At 49.6% G+C, this 21,914-nt stretch overlaps 1 protein-coding gene across 2 annotated transcripts in view; it reads right to left on the minus strand.

The window, feature by feature from the left end:
* ASAP3 (ArfGAP with SH3 domain, ankyrin repeat and PH domain 3) overlaps positions 1–19,473 on the minus strand; it is a 59,567-nt gene extending 40,094 nt beyond the window's left edge. For both annotated transcript variants that reach the window (XM_017534523.2, XM_017534522.2), the window contains exon 1: positions 19,222–19,473. In XM_017534523.2, the coding sequence (XP_017390012.1) occupies positions 19,222–19,350 (129 nt within the window). In that variant the 5' untranslated portion in view covers positions 19,351–19,473. The remainder of the gene's footprint in view (positions 1–19,221) is intronic.
* Between the last annotated feature and the right edge of the window lie 2,441 nt (positions 19,474–21,914).

A 21,914-nucleotide genomic window follows, 5' to 3' on the forward strand; every position in this document is an offset into this window, starting at 1 on the left:
GCTCACTGCAACTTCCACCTCCAGGGTTCAAGCAATTCTCCCACTTCAGCCTCCCAAGTAGCTGGGATTACAGGCATGTGCCACCACACCTGGCTAATTTTTGTACTTTTTTAGTAGAGACGGCGTTTCGCCATGTCAGCCAGGCTGAAACTCCTGACCTCAAGTGATCTATCTGCCTCAGCCTCCCAAAGTGCTGAGATTACAGGTGTGAGCCACTGTGGCTGGCCAAAGTTTTCTATAATCCAAATTGATAAAAGAAGGCAAAGCGTTCTTATATTCAGAAAAAATGGGAACTACTGCATTAAATTACTTGAAACTAGTCCTTGACACCTTGGTATATTGAACGGATCCCTTTTCTTTTTCTTTAAGGACAGGGTCTCGCTCTGTCACCCAAGCTAGGGTGCAGTGGCACAGTCATAGCTCATTGCAGCCTCAGCCTCCTGGCCTCAAGCAATCCTCCTGCATCAGCCTCCTGAGTAGCTGGGACCACAGATATGTGCCACCACATCTGGCACATAATTTTTAAATTTTTTGTAGAGACAGGGCTTCGCCATGTTGCCCAGGCTGTTTTTGAACTCCTAAGCTCAAGCCATCTGCCTCCTCAGTCTCCCAAAGTGCTGGGATTATAGGCATGAGCCATTATGCCTGGCCCTGGCTAATTTTTAACTTTTTGTAGAGTCAGGAGTCTTGCTATGTTGCCAAGGCTCGTCTTGAACTCCTAGCTTCAACGGATCCTCCTGCATCAGCCTCCTGAAGTGTTGGGATTACAGGTGTGAGCCACTGTGCCCAGCCTGATCCTTTTTCAATGAATGAATAGCACAACCTTTCAACAAGAGTGATGGCATGGGAATATGGGGTCTGGGAGAAACAGGCCTTAGGAAGGCCAGAGGGCCTGGAGCCCAGGGCCAAGGGCAAGGACTTGGGGGAGGGTTCTTGAGAGCAAGGGAAGAATGGGCTAAGGCGGCACCTGCTGACTCAATCTGCTAAAAGCATCCACTAAGCGCCGTGGCCTAATTGCAGGGGGCACGGAGCAGAAAAGGCAGGGTGTGGAGTGAGGAGACCAAGTTCTATTCCTGGCCCAACTCTGTATCAGCACTGTAACCCTGAGCAAGTCCCCAGCTTTTCTGGGCTACAGGATCCCCACCTGCAAAATGGAATGATAGTCACCACTGCTTCCGCCACTTCCCACTGAAAATTGAATCATATAAAAACGGGGCATGTCTGTAGCCTATGCAAATGTGAGCTATCCTATGTTCCTGTCATGCTTTTTCTCACCCACCAACCCAACCACCAGATCCAGGGAAAGGCAGGGAGCTCCATAGAGCCCTTCCTGGGTGGCTGGCAAGGAAGGGGAAAGGGTGGGCCTGAGAAGCATTTGCTAGCGTCCCACCTCTGTGGCAATTCCAGCTCAGCTCCACTCCCTCAAGGTCACCTAAGGGCCTCTTAACAGCCATCTACTCGGGAATCTCAATTCTGGAAATGTGCTCCTCTCCACTCTTTGGGGCAGAAGAAGGAACTGGTGTAAATTCTCTAACAGAGTCACTGGCACATAGTAGGAGCTTGTACCTTACTGTACACTAGGCCCTGTGCAGGAGCTGAGGATCAAGGGATGTTGGGCTCAGGCTTTGCCCTCAAGGTGCTCACAGCACAGTGGGGGAGACAGAATATAGGTGAGGGTGTGCTTGCTAAGGGCTGAGGAGGTCTTGGCAAACCCGGGGCAGGAAAGAAGCTAAAAGGAACACCCACTCCACTCCAGGATGAAGTGATGCTCCATCAGAGCCTTAAAAATAAGGAGACATTAATGAAGCAAAGCAGGAAAAGGGAAGATGCCTCTAAGAGAGCAGAGACACCTCCACGAAGTTCCCAGGGTAGGAGCACTCAGCACACTTGGGGAACAGCCAGGGCCAGTGAGGAAGCAGTAAGAGTGAGGCCACAGGCCAGGTGCGGCAGCTCACGCCTGTGATCCAGCACTTTGGGAGGCTGAGGCAGGCGGTTCACGTGGTCAAGAGATTGAGACCATCTTGGCCAACATGGTGAAACCCCATCTCTACTAAAAATTCAAAAATTAGCCGGGCATGGTGGCGCGCGCCTATAATCCCAGCTACTCAGGAGGCTAAGACAGGAGAATTGCTTGAACCCAGGAGGCAGAAGTTCCAGGGAGCCAAGATTGCGCCATTGCACTCCAGCCTGGGTGACAGAGCGAAACTCCACCTCAAAAACAAATATACAGAAAATTGACCAGGTGTGGTAGCATGCACCTTCAGTCCCATCTACTCTGGAGGCTGAGGCACAGGAATCACTTGAACCCAGGAGGCGGAGGTTGTGGTGAGCCAAGATCATGCCATGGCACTCCAGCCTGGAGACAGAGAAAGGCTCCGTCTCAAAAAAAAAAAAAAAAAAAAGAGTGAGGCCTCAGGGCTAAGCAGGGCCTGAGCTGACAGCTGGGAGACCAGGCTAAGAAAAACAAGAGCACAGCAGATGCTTCCTTACCAGTGCCAGGCTTTCTTCTCTGCACTTAACACACTTTGTATTATTTCATGTAATCCTTTCAAAAGCCCCAGGAGATTTTACAGATGAGGAAACTGAGGTCCAAGGAAGTTTTGGCCTTTGCCCAAGCTCACACAACAAGTGCTTGAACCTAAACTGAAACCGACAGGATAGGCATAGTGGTTCATGCCTGTAATCCCAACACTTTGGGAGGCCAAGGTGGGAGGATCACTTAAGTCCAGGAGTTAGAGGCCAGCCTAGGCAACATGGTGAGACCCCCATCTCTAGACACACACAAACACACACACACACACACACACATTAGCCAGGCATGGTGGCAAGTCCCTGTGGTCCCAGCTACTCAGGAGACTAAGGTGGGGCTGAGGTGGGAGGATCCCTTGAGCCAAGGAGACTGTAGTGAGCTGTGATTGCGCCACTACAGTCCAGCCTGGGCAACAGAGCAAGACCCTGTCTCAAAAATAATAATAACAACAATAATAAATAAATATACTCAAACTCAGGTAGTTGGGCTCCAGAGTCCATGCTTTTAGACAAACCTCTAGGTTTTATTCTATAAATGACGGGGTGCTCCTGAAGGGTTCTGAACAGGAAAGCAGTTACTTAGTAATTCTCAACATAGAAAGTTTAACTCCAGGGCTCGGCTGCAGATCCATGTTCAAGCGGGACAAAGAGAGTTCAGCCTTGTCCCCTAGGCATGACAGGGTGATGGGAACACAGCCCAGCCCTGGCCCAGAGCAGATCACTCAACAGGAAGGACTCCGATTCCAAGCTCCCAGCATGAGTCTATTATTAGCATGAATTCAACTACCTACCGCCCCACTCACTGACTGCTCACTTTGGACCAGGCACTTTGTGTTTGTTACCTGGCCTATTCCTCCCAACGACTCTGTGAGGTAGTTATTATCCTCCCGACCTTACAGATGAGGAAACTGAGGCTGGGGTAGGTTAGGCAGTTTGCTCAAGGTCATGTAGGAAGTTCTAAGAAGTTCAGAGCCCTCTGCCTCTAGAGCCCTCTCTTGCTATCACACTAAAGAAAACCATGAGAGGCCGGGAGCGGTGGCTCAAACCTGTAATCCCAGCACTTTGGGAGGCCGAGACGGGTGGATCACGAGGTCAAGAGATCGAGACCATCCTGGTCAACATGGTGAAACCCCGTCTCCACTAAAAATACAAAAACATTAGCTGGGCATGGTGGTGCGTGCCTGTAATCCCAGCTACTCAGGAGGCTGAGGCAGGAGAATTGCCTGAACCCAGGAGGCGGAGGTTGCAGTGAGCCGAGATTGCGCCATTGCACTCCAGCCTGGGTAACAAGAGTGAAACTCCGTCTCAAAAAAAAAAAAGAAAACAATGAGCTAAATCCTCTCTCTCTGAGCCCCAGTCATCTCTGTAAGGACTGCTGTGAAGAGGAATTGAGGTAATGTTTTTTCTAATGGCAGATGTTAGGCATCTTCAGAGGTGCCACGGAAACATTCTGAGAGAATGGCCTTCTACTGCATGTAGAACAAGGCCATGAGACCAAGAGCCCTGAACTGGGAAGTGCTGAACTTTAGGGCTGTCTCTGCCATTAAGCCCTGTGCTTCTGAGCAAGTTCCTTCCTCTTTCTATGCCTCAGTTTCCTCATCTGTCCAATTTTGAGCTAACAGACATGAGCTCTAAATTCCATTCCAGCTCAAAGTGCTGGGACTCAGTTGAGGTTAGTCATACCCTACAAGGCTGCTCCAACCTCAGCTGCCAGCAGAAGCAAGCAAAAGACTCCAAATGGTTTTCCTCTGGATCAGGCCCCACCCCCAGCATCTGAGAGTTCAGGCTGGCGCAGAAGAGGGTGCCAGAGGAAGGCAGTACTCCTCCCAGCTATCCCTCTGCCTTATCCATGCCAAGGTGGCTCTTGGTCCTGCTTGCCCCTGTGGTGACCACACTACAAGGCCTGGGAGCCAAGACCCAGGACCAGCCCCAGCCCCGGCCCTGTTCCGCAGTGTGACCTGGCCAGTCTCCTTCCTACCCTGAGCCTCTGACTCCTCTTCTGGAATGAAGGGTTTGGGTTGTGACAGGGAAGGCTCCCGTCTGCTCTGACATTTATTGTTTCAGGATCCTTTGGCTTCTTGCTGTTTTCCTTCCTGCACTGCTGGAGCCTGTGACTGGCCGTGTGCCCCTTGGTCAGGCCTCTGCAGACATCTTCCCAGCCTGGGCACCTGTCCAGCCTCGCCAGCTCAGCTTTACCGGCTGCCCCTTGTGGGGTGGTGGGAAGCAGGGAGGAAGGGGGGTTGCAGGAAAGGAGCCACGCCCTCAATGTATGCTGAGGCCTCTGCAAACCCCAAGTTTCCTGGCTGGGATTTTTCCCAGGAGATTGCTTGTCAGTGATGAGCTAAGAAAACAAGAACTTTGCTGAACTAACCGCTGAAGGTTCCTACCCAATCCCTGGCCCCAAGCCCTGAATTCCACCCAACCCTAGGGGAGAACCTGGCCTGCCCTCTTGGACAGAGCAGCAAATGGTCTCTCCCACCTTCTGGGTTCCCTTGTTGGCCAGGATGAATCCCTCCCTGCCCCCCACTCGGGCTTGCTATCCATCACTGACCCCTTAAAACCAGCCCTATTGAAGTCTTGGCAATTTCCTAAATCTGCCAAACTGTTTCCAGTCGCCAGAACTTTGCTCACGCTGCTCCCTCTGCTTGGAGGGTCCTTGCCCCATTCTGTCCAGTAAACACTTCATCTTTCCCTACTCAGCTTACAGGTCACCCCCTCCCCACAACAGAACTGATCCCGCCTGCCTTTATTCCATCCTGTGCCCACTACAGGCTTTCATTAGAGCATCCTGGCCCTTATTTGCCATACATGTTTGATCTCTATAGGGCTGAAAACTCCAGAAAAGCAAGGAATGGCTCATTTACCTTTGAATCTGCGGCACCCAACATTAGGCTCAGGATACGAGTGTCAATAAACACGTGTGGAATTATTAAATGTATGAATACATATTAGCAAGGCCCAATGGCAACAGAGAAAAGAGGGCAAGAATTAAGAACTCTGGCTTTCATGTTATACTGTCCTAAAGTCCAGATTCTGGTTCCAGTCCTCTTAGCTATGTGACCTGAGGCAAGTGACACAGCTTCTCTGACAGACGTTCCCCATCTGTCAAATGGCATAATAACAGCATCTATCTAATCGGATGGAACTCAGTCAGGCATTTAAGCACATAGCCCAGCATATGACACACAGAAGGGGCTCCATGGTAGCTATTCCTGCCCAGCAGACACCTTCTCTGTATCCAAATAACTGGACAGGCCCTGTGTTATGATGTGTTAATATCTGAAAAATGCATACAGTACTGCCCGATGTGTTTGTCATTCCTATTTTACCGCTTTTTAACACAACCCAGACAACATGGATGAACCTTGAAAACATTATACTAACTGAAAGAGATCAGACACAAAAGGCCACATCTAGTAGGATTTCATTCACATGAACCATTCAGCATAGGGAAAACCATAGAGATGGAAAGGTGCCAGGGGCCAGGGAGTAACTACTAATCAATACAGGCTTTCTTTTTGGGGTGATGGAAATGTTCTGGAATTACACGGTGGTGATCACTGTACAACATTGTGAATATACTTAAAGCCACTGAATTGTACATTTTAAAATGGTGAATTTTGTGTTCTGTGAATTTTACCTGAATGAAAATAAATCAACCTAAAAGCAACCTAAGGGATTGTAGGATGCAGCCAGGACTGAGAAGGGCTGGGTAGCCTCTCAGCAAATGTTTTGTTTTGTTTTTGTAGAGACAGGGTCTTGGTTTGTTGCCCAGGGTGGTCTCAAACTCCTGGCTTCAAGTGATCTTCCCACCTTGGCCTCCCACAGGGCTGGGATTACAGGTATGAGCCGCTGGCCTCAGCAAATGTCTGACAAAGAAATGAACAGGTGGGAGAGAGCAAAGGGCAGAGCTGAGGGAAGACCCTGTCTTGTCCAAAATCAGGCTCAGCTATTCATTCCCCAACACCTCCAAGGCACACAAGAGTTCCCTTTTTGCTCTGGAGCCAGGACTACACAGATAATCTCCGCACTCACTCGTGGTTAATTACCTCATCCCTATTGCAATTACTTTCTTATTTTCTCTGTATGTTTCCTGATCTCTTTAAACTACCCTATGTGCAGGTATACTTGTGTTCACAGTAAGAAGGAATTTTTAAAAATTACTAAGTACCTGTTATGTGCTAGGTATATGCTAGATTTTTTATGTGTTATCCCCTCAAACAACCCCATAAGATAGTTATCATCGTCCCTAATTCACAGATCAGGAAACCAAGATTCAGAAAGATTAAGTCATTTGCCCAAGATCACACACTCAACAGGAATGCAAACCCAAGTCTGTTTGATTTTAGTTACTAGACTCTTACCACAGACCTCAGCCACATCCCTGTATGCTATATAGGTTGTCAATCAACTTTTCACGGCAGAGTCCTGCTGCCACCCAGAAGGGGACCTTGTCTAGTTCTCTCCATGCCCTCAGGGCCTGCCTTTGTACACAGCAGGTGTTCCGTAAATATGGCTTAATAGATTACTAACCTGCGGTGGGCATTCAATAGCTCACAATAGTTTTCACCCTGACTGCTCATTGGTTACCCGGGAACTTCTGAACTGCATACTTGCCCAGGCCTCACCCTGAAAGATTCTGATTCAGTGGGTCTGGGTGTAGCTTGTGGCAGCTGAGAGTCTTAAAAGATCTTTCAAGGTCTAAAACCAGTCAAGTTAGAGAACCTTCAGCAGCTGTTCTCAGCTCAGCCTCCCATGCCCTCCAAAGCACCTCCTGTGAACTTGGTGAGATGGAATCACAGTGTTTCCAGAGCCCTACCCTAGAGACACAGAAGCCACTCACTGTGAGCCTCTGCGGGTCTCACTGCCTCATCTGCCCCGGGGCCAAGCTCTAGGCCTATCTTCTAGCAGCATCTGTCTGAGAATATGATCAAATTGCCTTCTGGGAAACCATGTTCCCACTGCTCTGACCTACAGTACAGTTTCTGCCCCAAAATCTGCCTGTGTCATCTGTCTCCTTGCACCTCAGTGGCCAGAAACAGCTGAACACTAGGCAAGGAAGTGAGCACAAAATTTGGGGAGAGAAGACTTTGAGAGATAGGCTCAAGGCTGACAACTCTGGGAAGATCCTCAGCTGCCTGTGCAGAGGCTGCTGGTCGAGAGGAGGCTGGCTCAGTGGAGTTGTGTCCCAAGTCCATCCTAGAAAACCCTGCTGATCCCAGGGCCCTAGCCACACCCTATGTCTCTGTTCCCCTTCTCAGAAGAACTTCTCATCTGCCCCCTCCTCAAATCAGTCCAGGCTGATGTAGAGGGGAAAATAACATTAAATCTGCTATTTTTTTTTAGTTTTGCTGTGTCTGTAGTGGCATGATCTCGGCTCACTGAAACCTCTGCCTCCCAGGTTCAAGCCATTGTCCTGACTCAGCCTCCCAAGTAGCTGGGATTACAGGTGCCCACCACTATGCCCAGCTAATTTTTGTATTTTTAGTAGAGATGGGGTTTTACCATGTTGGCCAGCCTGGTCTCAAACTCCTGACCTCAGGTGATCTACCCGCCACAGCATCTCAAAGTGCTGGGATTACCAGTGTGAGCCATAAATCTGCTCTTTTTTTTTTTTTGGACAGAGTCTTGCTCTGTTGCCAGGCTGGAGTGCAGTGGTGCAATCTCAGCTCACTGCAACCTCTGCCTCCCAGGTTCAAGTGATTCTCCTGCCTCAGCCTCCCGAGTAGCTGGGATTACAGGCATGCACCATCACACCCAGCTAATTTTTGTATTTTTAGTAGGTATGGGGTTTTACCATGTTCATCAGGATGGTCTCGATCTCTTGACCTGGTGATCTGCCTGCCTTAGCCTCCCAAAGTGCTGGGATTATAGGTGCCCAGCCCATAAATCTGCTCTTAAGATTACCAATGACCCCCATGTTGCCAAAGCCAAAGGCTGTGTCTCTGTTGTCTTGTTTTACCTCTGGGCATCTGGGCAGCATCTAACAAAGCCGAGCACCCCTCCCTCCTCAGAGCACTTCACTCCTTGCTTCTGAGGCAAGGCACTGTCTTGATTTCCTTCCTTCCCCACTGGCAGCCTGTTCTTGGCCTCCTTTGTCAATTCCTCTTCCTATTCCAATCTCTTGACACTGAGGGTCCCCAGAGCTTGGGCCTGGGTCTTCTTCATTCCTCTCTCCAGGCGATCTTGTCCATTCCCACAGTTCTATTTTTTTAATTATTATTTTTTGAGACAGAGTCTCACTCTTTCATCCAGACTAGAGTGCAGTGGTGCAATCTCGGCTCACCACAACTTCCGCCTCCCAGGATCAAGCAATTCTCCAACCTCAGCCTCCAAATAGCTGGGATTACAGGTGCGTGCCATCACGCCCGGCTAATTTTTTGTATTTTTAGTGAGACAGGGTTTCACCATGTTGGCCAGGCTGGTCTCAAACTCCTGACCTCAAGTGATCAATCCCCCTGCCTCAGCCTCCCAAAGTGCTGGGATTACCGGTGTGGTAGTAATCCCACTGCACCCGGCCTCCACAGCTTTAAATACCAGTTCAAGCAATGGGTGCAAATGTGGTTCAGGCAGCAGCTGCATGGGAATTTCCAGGGTGTTGGTTTAAATGCAGATTCCCATACTCTCCCCCATGCTGGCAAACCTGCTGTCAAGTACATCTGTCATCGTGTGCCAGTCTGGCACCTGACCTCCTTCCTATGTCTGGGGACTTCCTTGCTGCATAAGTCTTGGCAGAGCTTGCCTCCTATAAAAGCTGAAAACAAAAAATTCTTGCTTTTCCAGCCTCTCTTATACCTAAGCTCAACCAGTCAGAGACCCTCACTACAGACTTTGAATCAGGAGCACAGTGGAAGATCCATTCCAACGCTAGTGGCAACAGCAGTGATGGTGCCTAGTGTCCAGGGGACAGTGACACAGGCGATGGCATTTAGTATGTGGCAGCAGTGTCCTGCCAAACTGGCTCGGTGGCATGATTTTGGCTGAGATCCTACCTGCTGCCCGGCCCCAGTTTTCCAACTTCCCAGAAATTCTGTGAGCCACCGAACATTCCCTTTCAGTGAATCCCTTTTCTGCTTAAGTCAACTCAGGTTGGTTTCTCTTCCTTGCCTTAAAAAGTCTAAGATACCTCCACTGAATCATACTCTGGGAATGACACCAGGTGATTCTGACCCAGTTGCAAGTTTGAAACCCACTATGTCGATGCAGGCAGCTCCCAAATGTGTATCTCCATCCCGCTCCTTTGAATTCCAAACTCAAATACCCAGCTGCCTTCTTGACATCTCCACTTGCATGTCTCAAGACCTATAAAGATAAACAGAGGCCCAATTGGCTCACGCTTGTAATCCTAACATTTTCCGAGGCCAAGGCAAGAGGATCACGTAAGCCCAAGAGTTTGAGACCAGATCAGCCTAGGCAACACAGAAAGACCTCATGTTTACCAAAAGAAAAAACAAATTAGCTGCATGTGGTGGTATGTGCCTGTAGCCCCAGCTACTCAGGAGGCTGAGGCAAGGGTATTGCGTAAGCCCAGGAATTCAAGGCTGTGGTGAGCTATGATTGCACCACTGCATTTCAGCTTGAGCAAAAGAAGGAGACCCTGTCTCTAAAAACAAAAAATTTAAAAAAAAAATAGAATTCTTGATTTCCTCCCAAAACTGTTCCCCTGCCAGACTTCCCCTTCTTGGTATATGGCACACTTCCATCAAAAATTTAAGGCCGGGCACGGTGGCTCACACCTGTAATCCCAGCACTTTGAGAGGCTGAGGTGCGAGGATCATTTGAGGTCAGGAGTTTGAGACCAGCATGGCCAACATGGTGAAACCCCATCTCTATTAAAAATACAAAAATTAGCTGGGTGTGGTGCCACGCGCCTGTAGTCCCAGCTACTCAGGAAGCTAAGGCACGAGAATCACTTGAATCTGGGAAGTGGAGGCTGCAGTGAGCAAAGATGGTGCTTCTGCACTCCAGCCTGGGCAACAGAGCGAGACTCCAACTCAAACAAAGGAATTTGGGACCCATTCTTGAGCACTCCCCGCATGTACTCCATCAACAAATCTTGACTGCTTATAAAACACTTCTACAATCTGTGCACTTCTCTCCTCCTCCACCAACCATGACCCTATCCACGCCACCATCATCTCCTCCCTGAACAACTGTATGGCCTTCTTGGGTCCTCTCCTGGCCCCTCCAATCTAGTCTCCACACAGCAACTGATACGATCTTTCTAAAATATACACTGGGTTCTGTTGCTTGCCTGTGTACGAAATAAAACCTATGGCCGGGCATGGTGGCTCACACTTGTAATCCTAGCATTTTGGGAGGCTGAGGGGGGTGTTTCACAAGGTCAGGAGATCGAGACCATCCTGGTTAACATGGTGAAACCCCATCTCTACTAAAAATACAAAAAAATTAGCTGGGTGTGGTGGCATGTGCCTGTAGTCCCAGCTACTTGGGAAGCTGTGGCAGGAAAATCACTTGAACCTGGGAGGCGGCAGTTGCAAGGAGCCGAGGTCATGCCACTACACTCCAGCCTAGGCGACAGAGAGAGACTCCGTCTCAAAAAAAAAAAAAAAAGAAAGAAAAAGAACGAAAACTTAAACTTGCTAACTTGCTACAATGGCCATCAAGCTTGAATATGGCCTCGCCACTGCCACCCAAAATCAGCTGGTGCCACTCTCCCCTTTGCCCATCTTGATGCTTTTGCCCCTTGGGCCCCCTTTCAGGGTCACATATACTTCAGCTTCTTTACTGCCTCAGGGCCTTTGCCTAAGCTGTCCCCTCCATCTCAACCACCCCCATACCATTATTCTCTATGAATGCTCCTTTTTAGTTTTTTTTCCTTTGATTTATTTGTTATTCAACCAATATTTTCTGAAAACACACTATGGTTCTATGGTAAATATTAGGGACACAACAGTGAGATTAGTTTCTATTCTCATGGAAGTTCAAATTTACTGACAAATCAGATCTTAACAATATTATTATTATTATTATTATTATTATTTTTTTGAGACAGAGTCTCGCTCTGTTGCCCAGGCTGGAGTGCAGTGGTGCAATCTGGGCTCATTGCAACCTCCGCCTCCTGGGTTCAAGACATTCTTATGCCTCAGCCTCCTGCATAGCTGGGATTAAAGGCACATGCCACCACACCCAGCTAATTTTTGTATTTTTAGTAGAGGTGGGTGGGATTTCACCATGTTGGCCATGCTGGTCTTGAATTCCTGACCTCAGGTAATCCACCCACCTTGGCCTTCCAAAGTGCTGAGATTACAGGAGTAAGCCACTGGGCCTGGCCTAGATCTTAACAAAATAATTTTACAAATAAATGTAAATTTTATCTATAACGTGTGCTACAAAGGACAGCAATACAGTGCAGTTGGGGGCTGTGCCAGAGTAAAAGTGGAGAGGCCAGTTAGGAGGCCATTGCCATGTTCCAGGGGAGAGGACAGTGGCATGTTCTGGGGTAGGGATACGTAGAGGCAGGGAGGCTACGGGTACTTAGAAGGTAAAACTGATGGCCGGGCACGGTGGCTCACGCCTGTAATCCCAGCACTTTGGGAGGTCAAGGCGGGCGGATCACAAGGTCAGGAGATCAAGACCATCCTAGCCAACATGGTGAAACCCCATCTCTACTAAAATATATATATAAATTAGCTGGGTGTGGTGGTGTGTGCCTGTAATCCCAGCTACTTTGGAGGCTAAGGCACAAGAATCGCTTGAACTCAGGAGGTAGAGGTGGCAATGAGCCGAACCACTGCACGTCAGCCTGGCGACAAAGCAAGACTGACTCACAAAAACTAAAAGAAGGTGGCCGGGCATGGTGGCTCATGCCTGTAATCCCAACACTTTGGGAGGCTGAGGCAGGCAGATTACAAGGTCAGGAGTTCGAGGCCAGCCTGACCAATGTAGTCAAACCCTGTCTCTACTAAAAATACAAAAAAAATAGCCAAGTGTGGTAGTGGGCACCTGTAATCCCAGCTACTCAGGAGGCTGAAGCAGGAGAATCGCTTGAACTCGGAAGGCAGAGGTTGCAGTGAGCCAAGATTGCGCCACTGCACTCCAGTGACAGAGTCTCAAAAAAAACTGTCTCAAAAAAACAGAAGCTAAAACTGATGACCCTTGGTGCTGAGGGGCACATGTGGAGGTGAGGGGATACACCACTCACTGTGAAAGGAACACTGGAAGGGAACCTGGGGGAAAGTCATGAATGTGGTCAAGTGAGCAGTGGGACATGAGGATCTGGGCTACAGGTAAAAATGTGAGTCAGCTGGATATGGGTAGTAACTAAAGCCACATGTGTGGACAAGATTCCCTGAAGAGATGAGGACCCGGAACAAACCTTGAGGAAGGCCTTGACGAGGAGGATGAGTCTCTGTGCCACTTAGTACAATGAGCAATTTGTGAATTATTTGTTCCTTTTGTTTGTTTTATATTGTTTTGGAGACAAGTTTTTGCTCTATCACCTTAGCTAGAGTGCAGTGGCACCATCATAGCTTACTGCAGCCTCAACCTCCTGGACTCAAGTGATCCTCTCACCTCGACCTCCCAAAGTGCTGGCATTACAGGCATAGGCCACTGCACCCGGTGTGACTTATTTGTTTACCTGATTAGTGTCGGGCTTTGCCAGAAGACTGTAAGCTCCACAGGGCAGGGACTATATCTCTTTAACTGAGCAATGCATCTGCCCAATGTCTCATACAGGGCCTGGCATGGTGCAGTCCCCAGGCACTATGCTGGCAGGGCCAACCTCATCCATTCCTTGAACAACATGATTGGGTCCACTGGTCCCCACTGCCCAGAAAAAAGTCAGAATGCTTAATTGGAATTCAAGACCCTCCAAGTCTTGCTGCATCCCTTTAGCATTCTAATCTCATCTTTTAAATCTTTTAAACTCCTATACTGGCTGGGCACGGTGGCTCATGCCTGTAATCCCAGCACTTTGGGGGGCTGAGGTGGGCAGATCACCTGAGGTCAGGAGTTTGAGATGAGCTTGGTCAACATGGCAAAACCCTGTCTCTACTGAAAATACAAAAATTAGCCAGGCGTGGTGGCAAGCACCTGTAATCCCAGCTACTAGGGAGGCTGAGGCTGGAGAATCGCTTAAACCCGGGAGGTGGAGGTTGCAGTGAGCCGAGATTGTGCCATTGCAATCCCGTCTGGGTGACAAAAACAAAACTCCACCTCAAAAACAAAAAACAAAAAAAACTCCTATAACTGAGTTTTCTAAACGGGTTCTTCTACACCTGGGAGCACGCATAAATGATCTAAACCAGGGAGGTACAGAGCAGGATGTGCACAGCACCTCTCCCTAGAACCTGGACTGTGTCAAATAAAGAGGAATCGCCATGGACACTTCTGAAGGAACTTTCCAGGCCCTGTTCCTCTTCTCTGAGAAGTGCCCCCTCCCACACAGTAGGTCTCTATGGCCATGTTTACCCTGCCTGTCACTATCCCTCCATGACCTCTGCTGATGAAACCAGGGGTAGAGACCCAGCTACTGGAACCAATCCAGAAGCTGGGCTGGGCTGTCAACCTCTGCCAGGAACTTGAAAGTGGGACATGAGACTGGCTCAGTCTTGTGTCCGGTTACCTTTAGACACTGGCCCAGTGAGGTCACATGAGCATGGGAGCTGTGCTTTGGGACCTGTATGAAGATGAATGAGCAAAAGCACTGATCAGATGTACAGAGAGAAGCAGAGGCAGGTGAGAACAAGAATGATGAAGGAGCTGCCTTAGTTCCTGACAACTTCCCAGCCTCCAGTTCCAGGCCCTGGCGAGGTGTACTTTTACCTACTGCCCTTCAGTCCCATGAGGCACCTCTAGTTCTTTAAAGCAAATTTCCCTCAATCTCCTTGCCTGATGATCAAAAAACAAACAAATTTCCCTCCAACAGAAACAAGCTTGACAGAGTTTATATTTCTTGCAAACAATTTCTAAGATTACACAATTTTAGCACTAAAATACAGATACATTACAAAGCAAATTGTAAAATTTACAAGAATATTAAAAATTAAGAAGGAAATCCTTTCTAAAGCAAGATTCAGAAAAGCAAAAGTCACAAAGGAAAAGAAAAATGTGACTCCAAAACAATTTAAACTGTGCATTATAAGACATGATACCGATTTAGGTAAACATTCCCCCAGCCACTCCCCTTCCCCCACTGATAATATATTTTCCATGAGGACATACATTGGGAAGCATATACATTTCCACAGCAATTACCCCTGGGGAGAATATAGGAATTGAGAGAATTGTTCATAGGCCTTTTGTTATGTTTTAAATTTCTTAAAATTATGACCCTGTAATCCTACCATTTTTGGAGGCTGAGGTGGGCAGATTGCTTGAGCCCAGGAGTTCAAGACCAGCCAGGCAACATGGTGAAACCCCATTTCTATAAAAAATACAAAAATTAGCTGGGCACCTGTAATTGGAGCTACTCAGGAGGCTGAGATAGAAAAATCACCTGAACCCAGGTGGTTGAGGCTGTAGTGAGCCATGATTATGCCACTGAATTCCAGCTTAGGTGACAGAGTGAGACCCTATCGCAAAAAATAATAGGTCAGGCATGGTGGCTCACACCTGTAATCCCAGCACTTTGGGAGACAGAGGTGGGTGGATCACAAGGTCAGGAGTTCAAGACCAGCCTGGCCAAGATGGTAAAACTCGGACTCTACTAAAAATACAAAAATTAGCGAGGCATGGTGGCAGGCTTCTGTAATCCCAACTACTTGGGAGGCTGAGGCAGGAGAATCACTTGAACCCGGGAGGCAGAGGTTGAAGTGAGCAGAGATCACGCCACTGCACTCTAGCCTGGGCAACAGAGCAAGACTACATCTCAAAATAAATAAATAAATAAAATAATAAATTATGCCCCTTGTCCAATTAAAACTTTACACACACACACACACACACACACACACACACACACACAACAAGACTTTGAAGATCTCCTATTTGTAGCAGACTGCTTCATTTGAGACCTACTGGGGGATATGTATCCACTATCAGTTTGAGGCACACGATATAGTATGAATTCTTAGCTCTCATCAAAATGGCTTACTTGGTTCCTAACATGCCCTCTTCCCACCAGTCTCTGAATTCACCCCCATGTCCTCTCCGCTAAATGAGGTTCATCTATCCTTCCATCCAGAAGTGTCACCTCCTCCAGGAACTTCTCCCTGATTGCACCAGTCCTTACTGCTCTCTCCCTCTCCTGCTCCACTTGCCTCTTATGGCATTGACTGTACCTTTCTCTGGGGACTCAGGACAAACTCCTGGGGTTCTTAGTGATCTCCCTGTAATAGGCTGCTTCTCCCTAGTCAGTCAGCAAATCAAAGGAGCATCTTTATGAACTTAGCGTCCTTGATGTCCATAGAGATGGCACAGAGAACTGGACAGAGCTCAGGCAGAGCACAGCAGAGTTAGAGAGACCCACTATGTGACACAGGGCATTTGCCTTAACTGCCCTAGGCCCAGTTTCACCTGTTGCTGTGAAAATCAATGAGATGATGGGCATAAAGGGGCCCAAGACAGGAAGAGGCTGGTTGACGTAATGACTATCTTAATATATTCCCTCATATTTGCATAGTGTTTCATAATTGAACACAAAAAACTTTACCAGTAAGGTAAGCAGGGAGTGATTATGATATCCATTTTAAGGATAAAATAACGAGGTTCAGAGAAGTTACAAAGGGAGGACAGACAGACGGACTTTAAAAGGAAAGAGAATAGGACCAGGGGTAAAATATATGGGTAGAAATGCTAATTCTTGGCCAGGCGCAGTGGCTCATACCTGTAATCCCAGCACTTTGAGAGGCCAAGGTGGGCGGATCGGATCACGAGGTCAAGAGATTGAGACCATACTGGCCAACAGGGTGAAACCCCATCCCTACCAAAAATACAAAAATTAGCTGGGCATGATGGTACACGCCTGTATTCCCAGCTACTTAGGGGGCTGAGGCAGGAGAATCACTTGAACTGGGAGGCGAAGGCTGCAGCAAGCCAAGATCACACCACTGCACTCCAGCCAGCAACAGTGCAAGACATCATCTTAAAAAAAAAAAAGAAATGCTAATTCTTCCACTACCCAGTCCCAGGAGCTTAGACAAGTCTGTTGGCCTCTCTGCACATCAGTTTCTCCATCTTATCTGAGAGAGTTTCTAGCTGATCTCTGCGTTAAAGGGGTCCCTCAGCCCTGACATTCTAGTGACATTTAGTTCCCTGTGACCTGCCAGGGTCACTTCCCAGCAGGACTGTACAAAAGGGCTGCAATCCCCGAACAGGGTCCCTACTTACTCCCAGGAAACCAGCCAGAACTGGAAGATTTGACTTACGAATCAGTTGCATTTTGATTCAGTCAAATAGAGCTTCAAGCCTGGGGGTGGGTTAGTCATGCTCAGAACTGGGGGAAAAAATTGCAGCATCAAATTACATGTAAACACGATATAATCGCAAAATATAAATGCAAATGCAAAACCAAACAGGAAACCTCAGGGAAGTCTAATCCAAAGGTCAGACTAACTTTTTGGGCCCTGAAATACTGAAGAGAAAACCTGTGTTTGGGTGCCACAAGCCTTTCTGTTGTAACAGTGAACCTCTGCGTGCACCGAACCAAAAATCTGAAGGCAAAGGAGGATGGGTTTGGGGCATAGCTGAGCCCTGAACGGAGCTTGCTGCAGCCTCCAGATCCAGTCTAAAAGTCCCCTTCCCAACACACACAGTGCTTACACTTATACACCCAGACAAGGCCAGATGCATGGGCATAAATGGGCATTTCTGTCCATGGAGAAGATTCATACTGGGGCCCCTTCTCCTGCTCTTAAGATTCTAATGAACAACCTGGAGGATGAACCATGAAATCCCTACGAATGCGGATGGCACTGACTCTTCTGGGTCATGAAACGTGAGGCTATGAAGACAAACCCCAGGAAGCTCTCCAAAGGATGGGCCGGACAGCAGTGTTCCCTGTGAGCCTCCCAGTAAAATATAACCCACATCCACAGGTGGTGGACTCAAGCTACTGGTTCTACCCAAAAAGGAAGCCAAATCTGACCACTGCTTCTTATTTTAATAAAATATGTAACACTATTATGTGCAAAGTAGTAGGCTAAGTTCTATGAGACAAATGAGACAAGGCTAGGCTCTGTGAGACAGATGAAGACAGAAGAGACCCAATCACTGTCTAAAGAAGTCTGCCGATTAACCTGATGATAATAATTCCATTTATCAAGAGGCATGGGCCCGCGTGGTGCTCACGCCTATAATCCTAGCACTTTGAGAGGCCAAGGTGGATAGATTTCCTGAGCTCAGGAGTTCAAGAACAGCCTGACCAACATGGTGAAACCTCGTCTCTACTACAAATACAAATATTAGCCAGGTGTGGTGGTGCACTCCTGTAATTCCAGCTGCTTGGGAGGCTGAGGAATGAGAACTGCTTGAACCCAGGGGGCAGAGGTTGCAGTGAGCCAAGATTACACCACTGCACTCCAGCCTGGGAGACAGAGTGAGACTGCCCCCCAAAAAAGATGCATGCTTTATTTACATTGTCTCAGGTAACACCACAGCTCTGTGAAGTACACATTATTACCCCATTCCACAGATGACAGAACAGGTCACATGCCCACGTTCACCCACATGGCAAACTGCAGAGCCAGCGTTTGAACACAGGTCTGCCTTCCCCAAAGTCGATGCTCCTTCCACAGTCCTCTATCACCCTTACAAAGTGATACAAACAGACTCCGCCATGGAGGATCAGCCTGCCAAGAAAGAAGAGGAGGAGAGATTTCCCGACACTGGCCTAGGGTGTTATGAACTACTGAGCTTTGTATCTGCCGCACAGTGGGTGCCCAGTACACTTAGGGTGAAGGGTGGAAGGCTAGAGCCGTTGCTGAGGTCCAAACACCACCCAAATTCAGGGCATCCTTTGGAGGGGAACTGCAAAACCACAGTACTCTCTGTTGGACCAAGGCCACGGGGTGTCTGCCCTAGAATATTCCCCCCAGAGGAGCTGGGGAAAGCTGCAGCAGGTTCAAAGAAGAGAAATGGAAGGAACTCCAAAGAGCATGGGAATGGGGTGGGGCAGCCTGCAAGGCCGAAAGAAAAGGCCTGGGACGCTTTGCTGGGAAAGACAAAGAGGAGAGGGGAAGGGAGAGGAGACGATAAACTTGCCAACAGCCGGGCCAAGGTGAACCCCGGCTCCTGGCGCCTTCCCATCCGCATTCATTCCACAAACTCGGGCCAAATCTTCGAACCAGACGCAAGGGGGAGGGGGCCTCCCTGCAGCCTGGAGGAAGAAAGTTCAGGACTGAGGCGGGAAGCCTGCTTCTCGAAAGGGGAGTGACTGGGGGGAGAGCACACTTGTGGGGCTCCGAAGATGAAAACGCAGAGGCTGGAAGGCGCTAGGCAAACACGTATGTGACGAGGCAGTCAGGCGGGGTACTTGGGGTACCTCCCCGACCTGTAGAGTTTGTCATCGAAGTGACCTCGAGGACCCCCAAAACGGTCCCTCGGGCCTCCCCGCCGCCTCGACGGTGAGGACGCAGCTGTTGAAGATGCGCTCGGTCCTCCCAGAGCTAGGGAAGGAACAGGTTTCGGGGCTCAGTCTGAAGGGCCGTCGCAGTTCGGGTCACGCCTGTGGAGGTCAAGGCCAGGCCAGGCGCCTACCCCCGACCCCTCCCGCCTCGACCCCCTCACCTCCTCCCGCGCCAGAGCCGCCCCCCGGCACCGGGACATCTTGGCGGCGAAGGCATTGGCCCCAGCCGGGGAGCTGAGGTCCTCCGCGGTGACGGCCAGGAACTCGGCGACGCTGAACTGCTCCGGCATGGCGGGCGCGGGCGTGGGGCTCCCGGAGCGGGGCGCGGGGGGCGCTGCGCCGTTCTGCACTGAGCCGGCCTCACAGCCAGCCGGGGGCGCCTTCCCGGCCTCCGCACGCCCCGCCCCTCCGCACGCCCCGCCCCCGACCTTCAGCCGCTCTCAGATCCTCAGCTGAGACGGCCCCGCCCCCGGACCCTCGCCGACCTCCACGGCCACGGCCCCGGCCCCACACCGCCTCAGGCCCCGCCTCCGACTAGCCGTCCCGCCCCCGACCCTACGCCGGCCCCTTCGGCCCCGCCCCCAGCCCGTCATTGCCTCAGCCTCAGACCACGCCCCCTGGCTCGATGCCCCGCCCCCGGCCCCCGTCGAAGTTCCTCCGCCTTCCCCCATCCCTGCCCCTCCACGGCTGTGTCCCCTTTCATCCCTCTCTGGGTCTCCCAAATCCTCCTCCCTGGCACGGCCCAGTCTGCCCCATCTCCGCGCTCCCTCTGAGAGCCCCCGCCTCTTCTTCCCTCCTCTGCTGATTTGTTCCGAGTACCCCATGACCTTGCCCCTTCTGCCCTACCCCTCAACCCGCCTTCCCCTTTCCCCACAGCCCCCGCAAGTCTCTTTGCCTCGCTCCGCCCCAATCGCCCCGCCCCTCCCTTGCACCACACGCCCAGCTCTCAGCCTCAGCTCCGCAAGCATCCAAGGACTCCCTCCTGCTAACCCCCGCCGCCCCGGGAATGTGTGGTTCGGGACCGCTGGCTAGCTGTGTGACTCGGGGAAAATTACTTCTCTCCTCGGAACCTCAGTTTCCTCGCCTGTACAATGGGAAGTCTGATGCCTGCTTGGTTGTGATGTTGCGAAGAACCGAACACGTGCGTCTGCCAGTTCCCTCTTACCTGACCGTCGATCGCACCCATGCCTTTGCGCCTGCCTTTCACCCCTTAATCTGGCTCACCATCCTTTGGGGCGGATGAGGGATGGGGTTCAGGATAGAAATCCACTTAGGTTTAGTTTTGAGGCCTGAGGTCCTCAGGGAAATGTTCTCCAAGTAAAAAAAAAACAAGAAAGCACCGCAGCAAGGAACATTGGTTTTGGGAGTCAGAGGAACTTAGATTCCAATCTTGGTTACTTTGGATAAATTGCTTGCTCCTCTAAGCCTAAATTTCCTCCTCTTAAAATGGCCTCATGGTATTTTACCCCACACGGCGGCTATTGAGAGAATCTTTTTTCTTGCACAGAAAAGAAAAACTAAAATCCGGAAAGATATGTGCTAAAATGTCACTAGCCGAAGACATTATGAGTAATTTTCTTTTCTTTTGGTGAATCTATATATCCTAACTTTTATACAATGACTATATGCTACTGTGTAATATAATTAAAAGTTGACAGGCGCAGTGGCTCACGCCTGTAATCTTAGCACTTTGGGAAGCCAAGGAGAGTGGATCGTTCAGGAGCTCAAGGGCAGCCTGGGCAACATGCTGAAACCTTGTCTCTGCAAAATATACAAAAATTGGCCAGGCATTGTGGCTCTTGCCTGTAGTCCCAGCTACTTGGTGGGCTGAAGCAAGAAGACAGCTTGAACCTGGGAGGTCAAGGCTGCAGTGAGCTGAGATCGTGCCACTGTACTCCAGCCTAGGTGACAAAGTGAGACCCTGTCTCAAAAAAAAATAAAAGTTGAAAAAATGTGTACCATCTGATAGAATAGACAGCTACTCCAGGAATACTTTCGAAGTCAGCTAGGATCTTCTCCTTTTGAAACCCAACAGGTACTTTTATTTTTATTTATTTTTAGAGATGAGGTCTCACTCTGTCGCCCAGGCTGAAGTGCAGTGCAATGCTCACAGCTCAGGGCAGCCTCAAACTCCTGGGCGTGGGCACTTTTCCTGCTTGACTTCTAGGAGCATCTGACAATGTTAACCACTCCCTTCTCCTTGAAACACCCTTGCCCCTGAATCCTAGGACTATTTTCCTTGGTGGCCCTCTTCCCTCTGGCTGCTCCAAGAGCCCTTTCTGAGATGCACTTCCTCCGCAGGGATCTTAAATGCTGTCAGCGTTGGGAACTCTCTGCTAAATCCTCGGCACTTCTGACCCTATCAGCCTTCCTGGATTCCTTCATCTAAGCCCAACGGTAATGCTGATGTCTTCTGTACCAGTTTCCTGTTGCTGCTGTAACAAATCACTACAAACATGGTGGCTTTAAAAAACATGCATTTATTCCTTTACGTTTCTGGAAGTCACAAGTCTGAAATGACTTTCACTGGGCAGAAATCAAGGTATCAGTGGGGCCGTACTCCCTCTGGAGGCTCTAAAGGAGCATTTATTGTCTTGCTTTTGCAGCTTCGAGAGCCGTTTTCTTGCCTCAGCCTCAGACCACACCCCCTGGCTCGATGCCCCGTCCCCGGCCCCCGTCGAAGTTCCTCCGCCTTCCCCCATCCCTGCCCCTCCACGGCTGTGTCCCCTTTCATCCCTCTCTGGGTCTCCCAAATACTCCGCAGGGATCTTAAATGCTGGCAGCGTTTAAGGTGCTTGTGGCACCTTCCACCTTCAAGGGCAGCAGCAACTTCAAGCATCTTACTTGCTTTCTT

The sequence above is a fragment of the Cebus imitator genome, unplaced genomic scaffold (assembly GCF_001604975.1).
Source record: "Cebus imitator isolate Cc_AM_T3 unplaced genomic scaffold, Cebus_imitator-1.0 Scaffold87, whole genome shotgun sequence".
Taxonomy (NCBI): Eukaryota; Metazoa; Chordata; class Mammalia; order Primates; family Cebidae; genus Cebus; species Cebus imitator.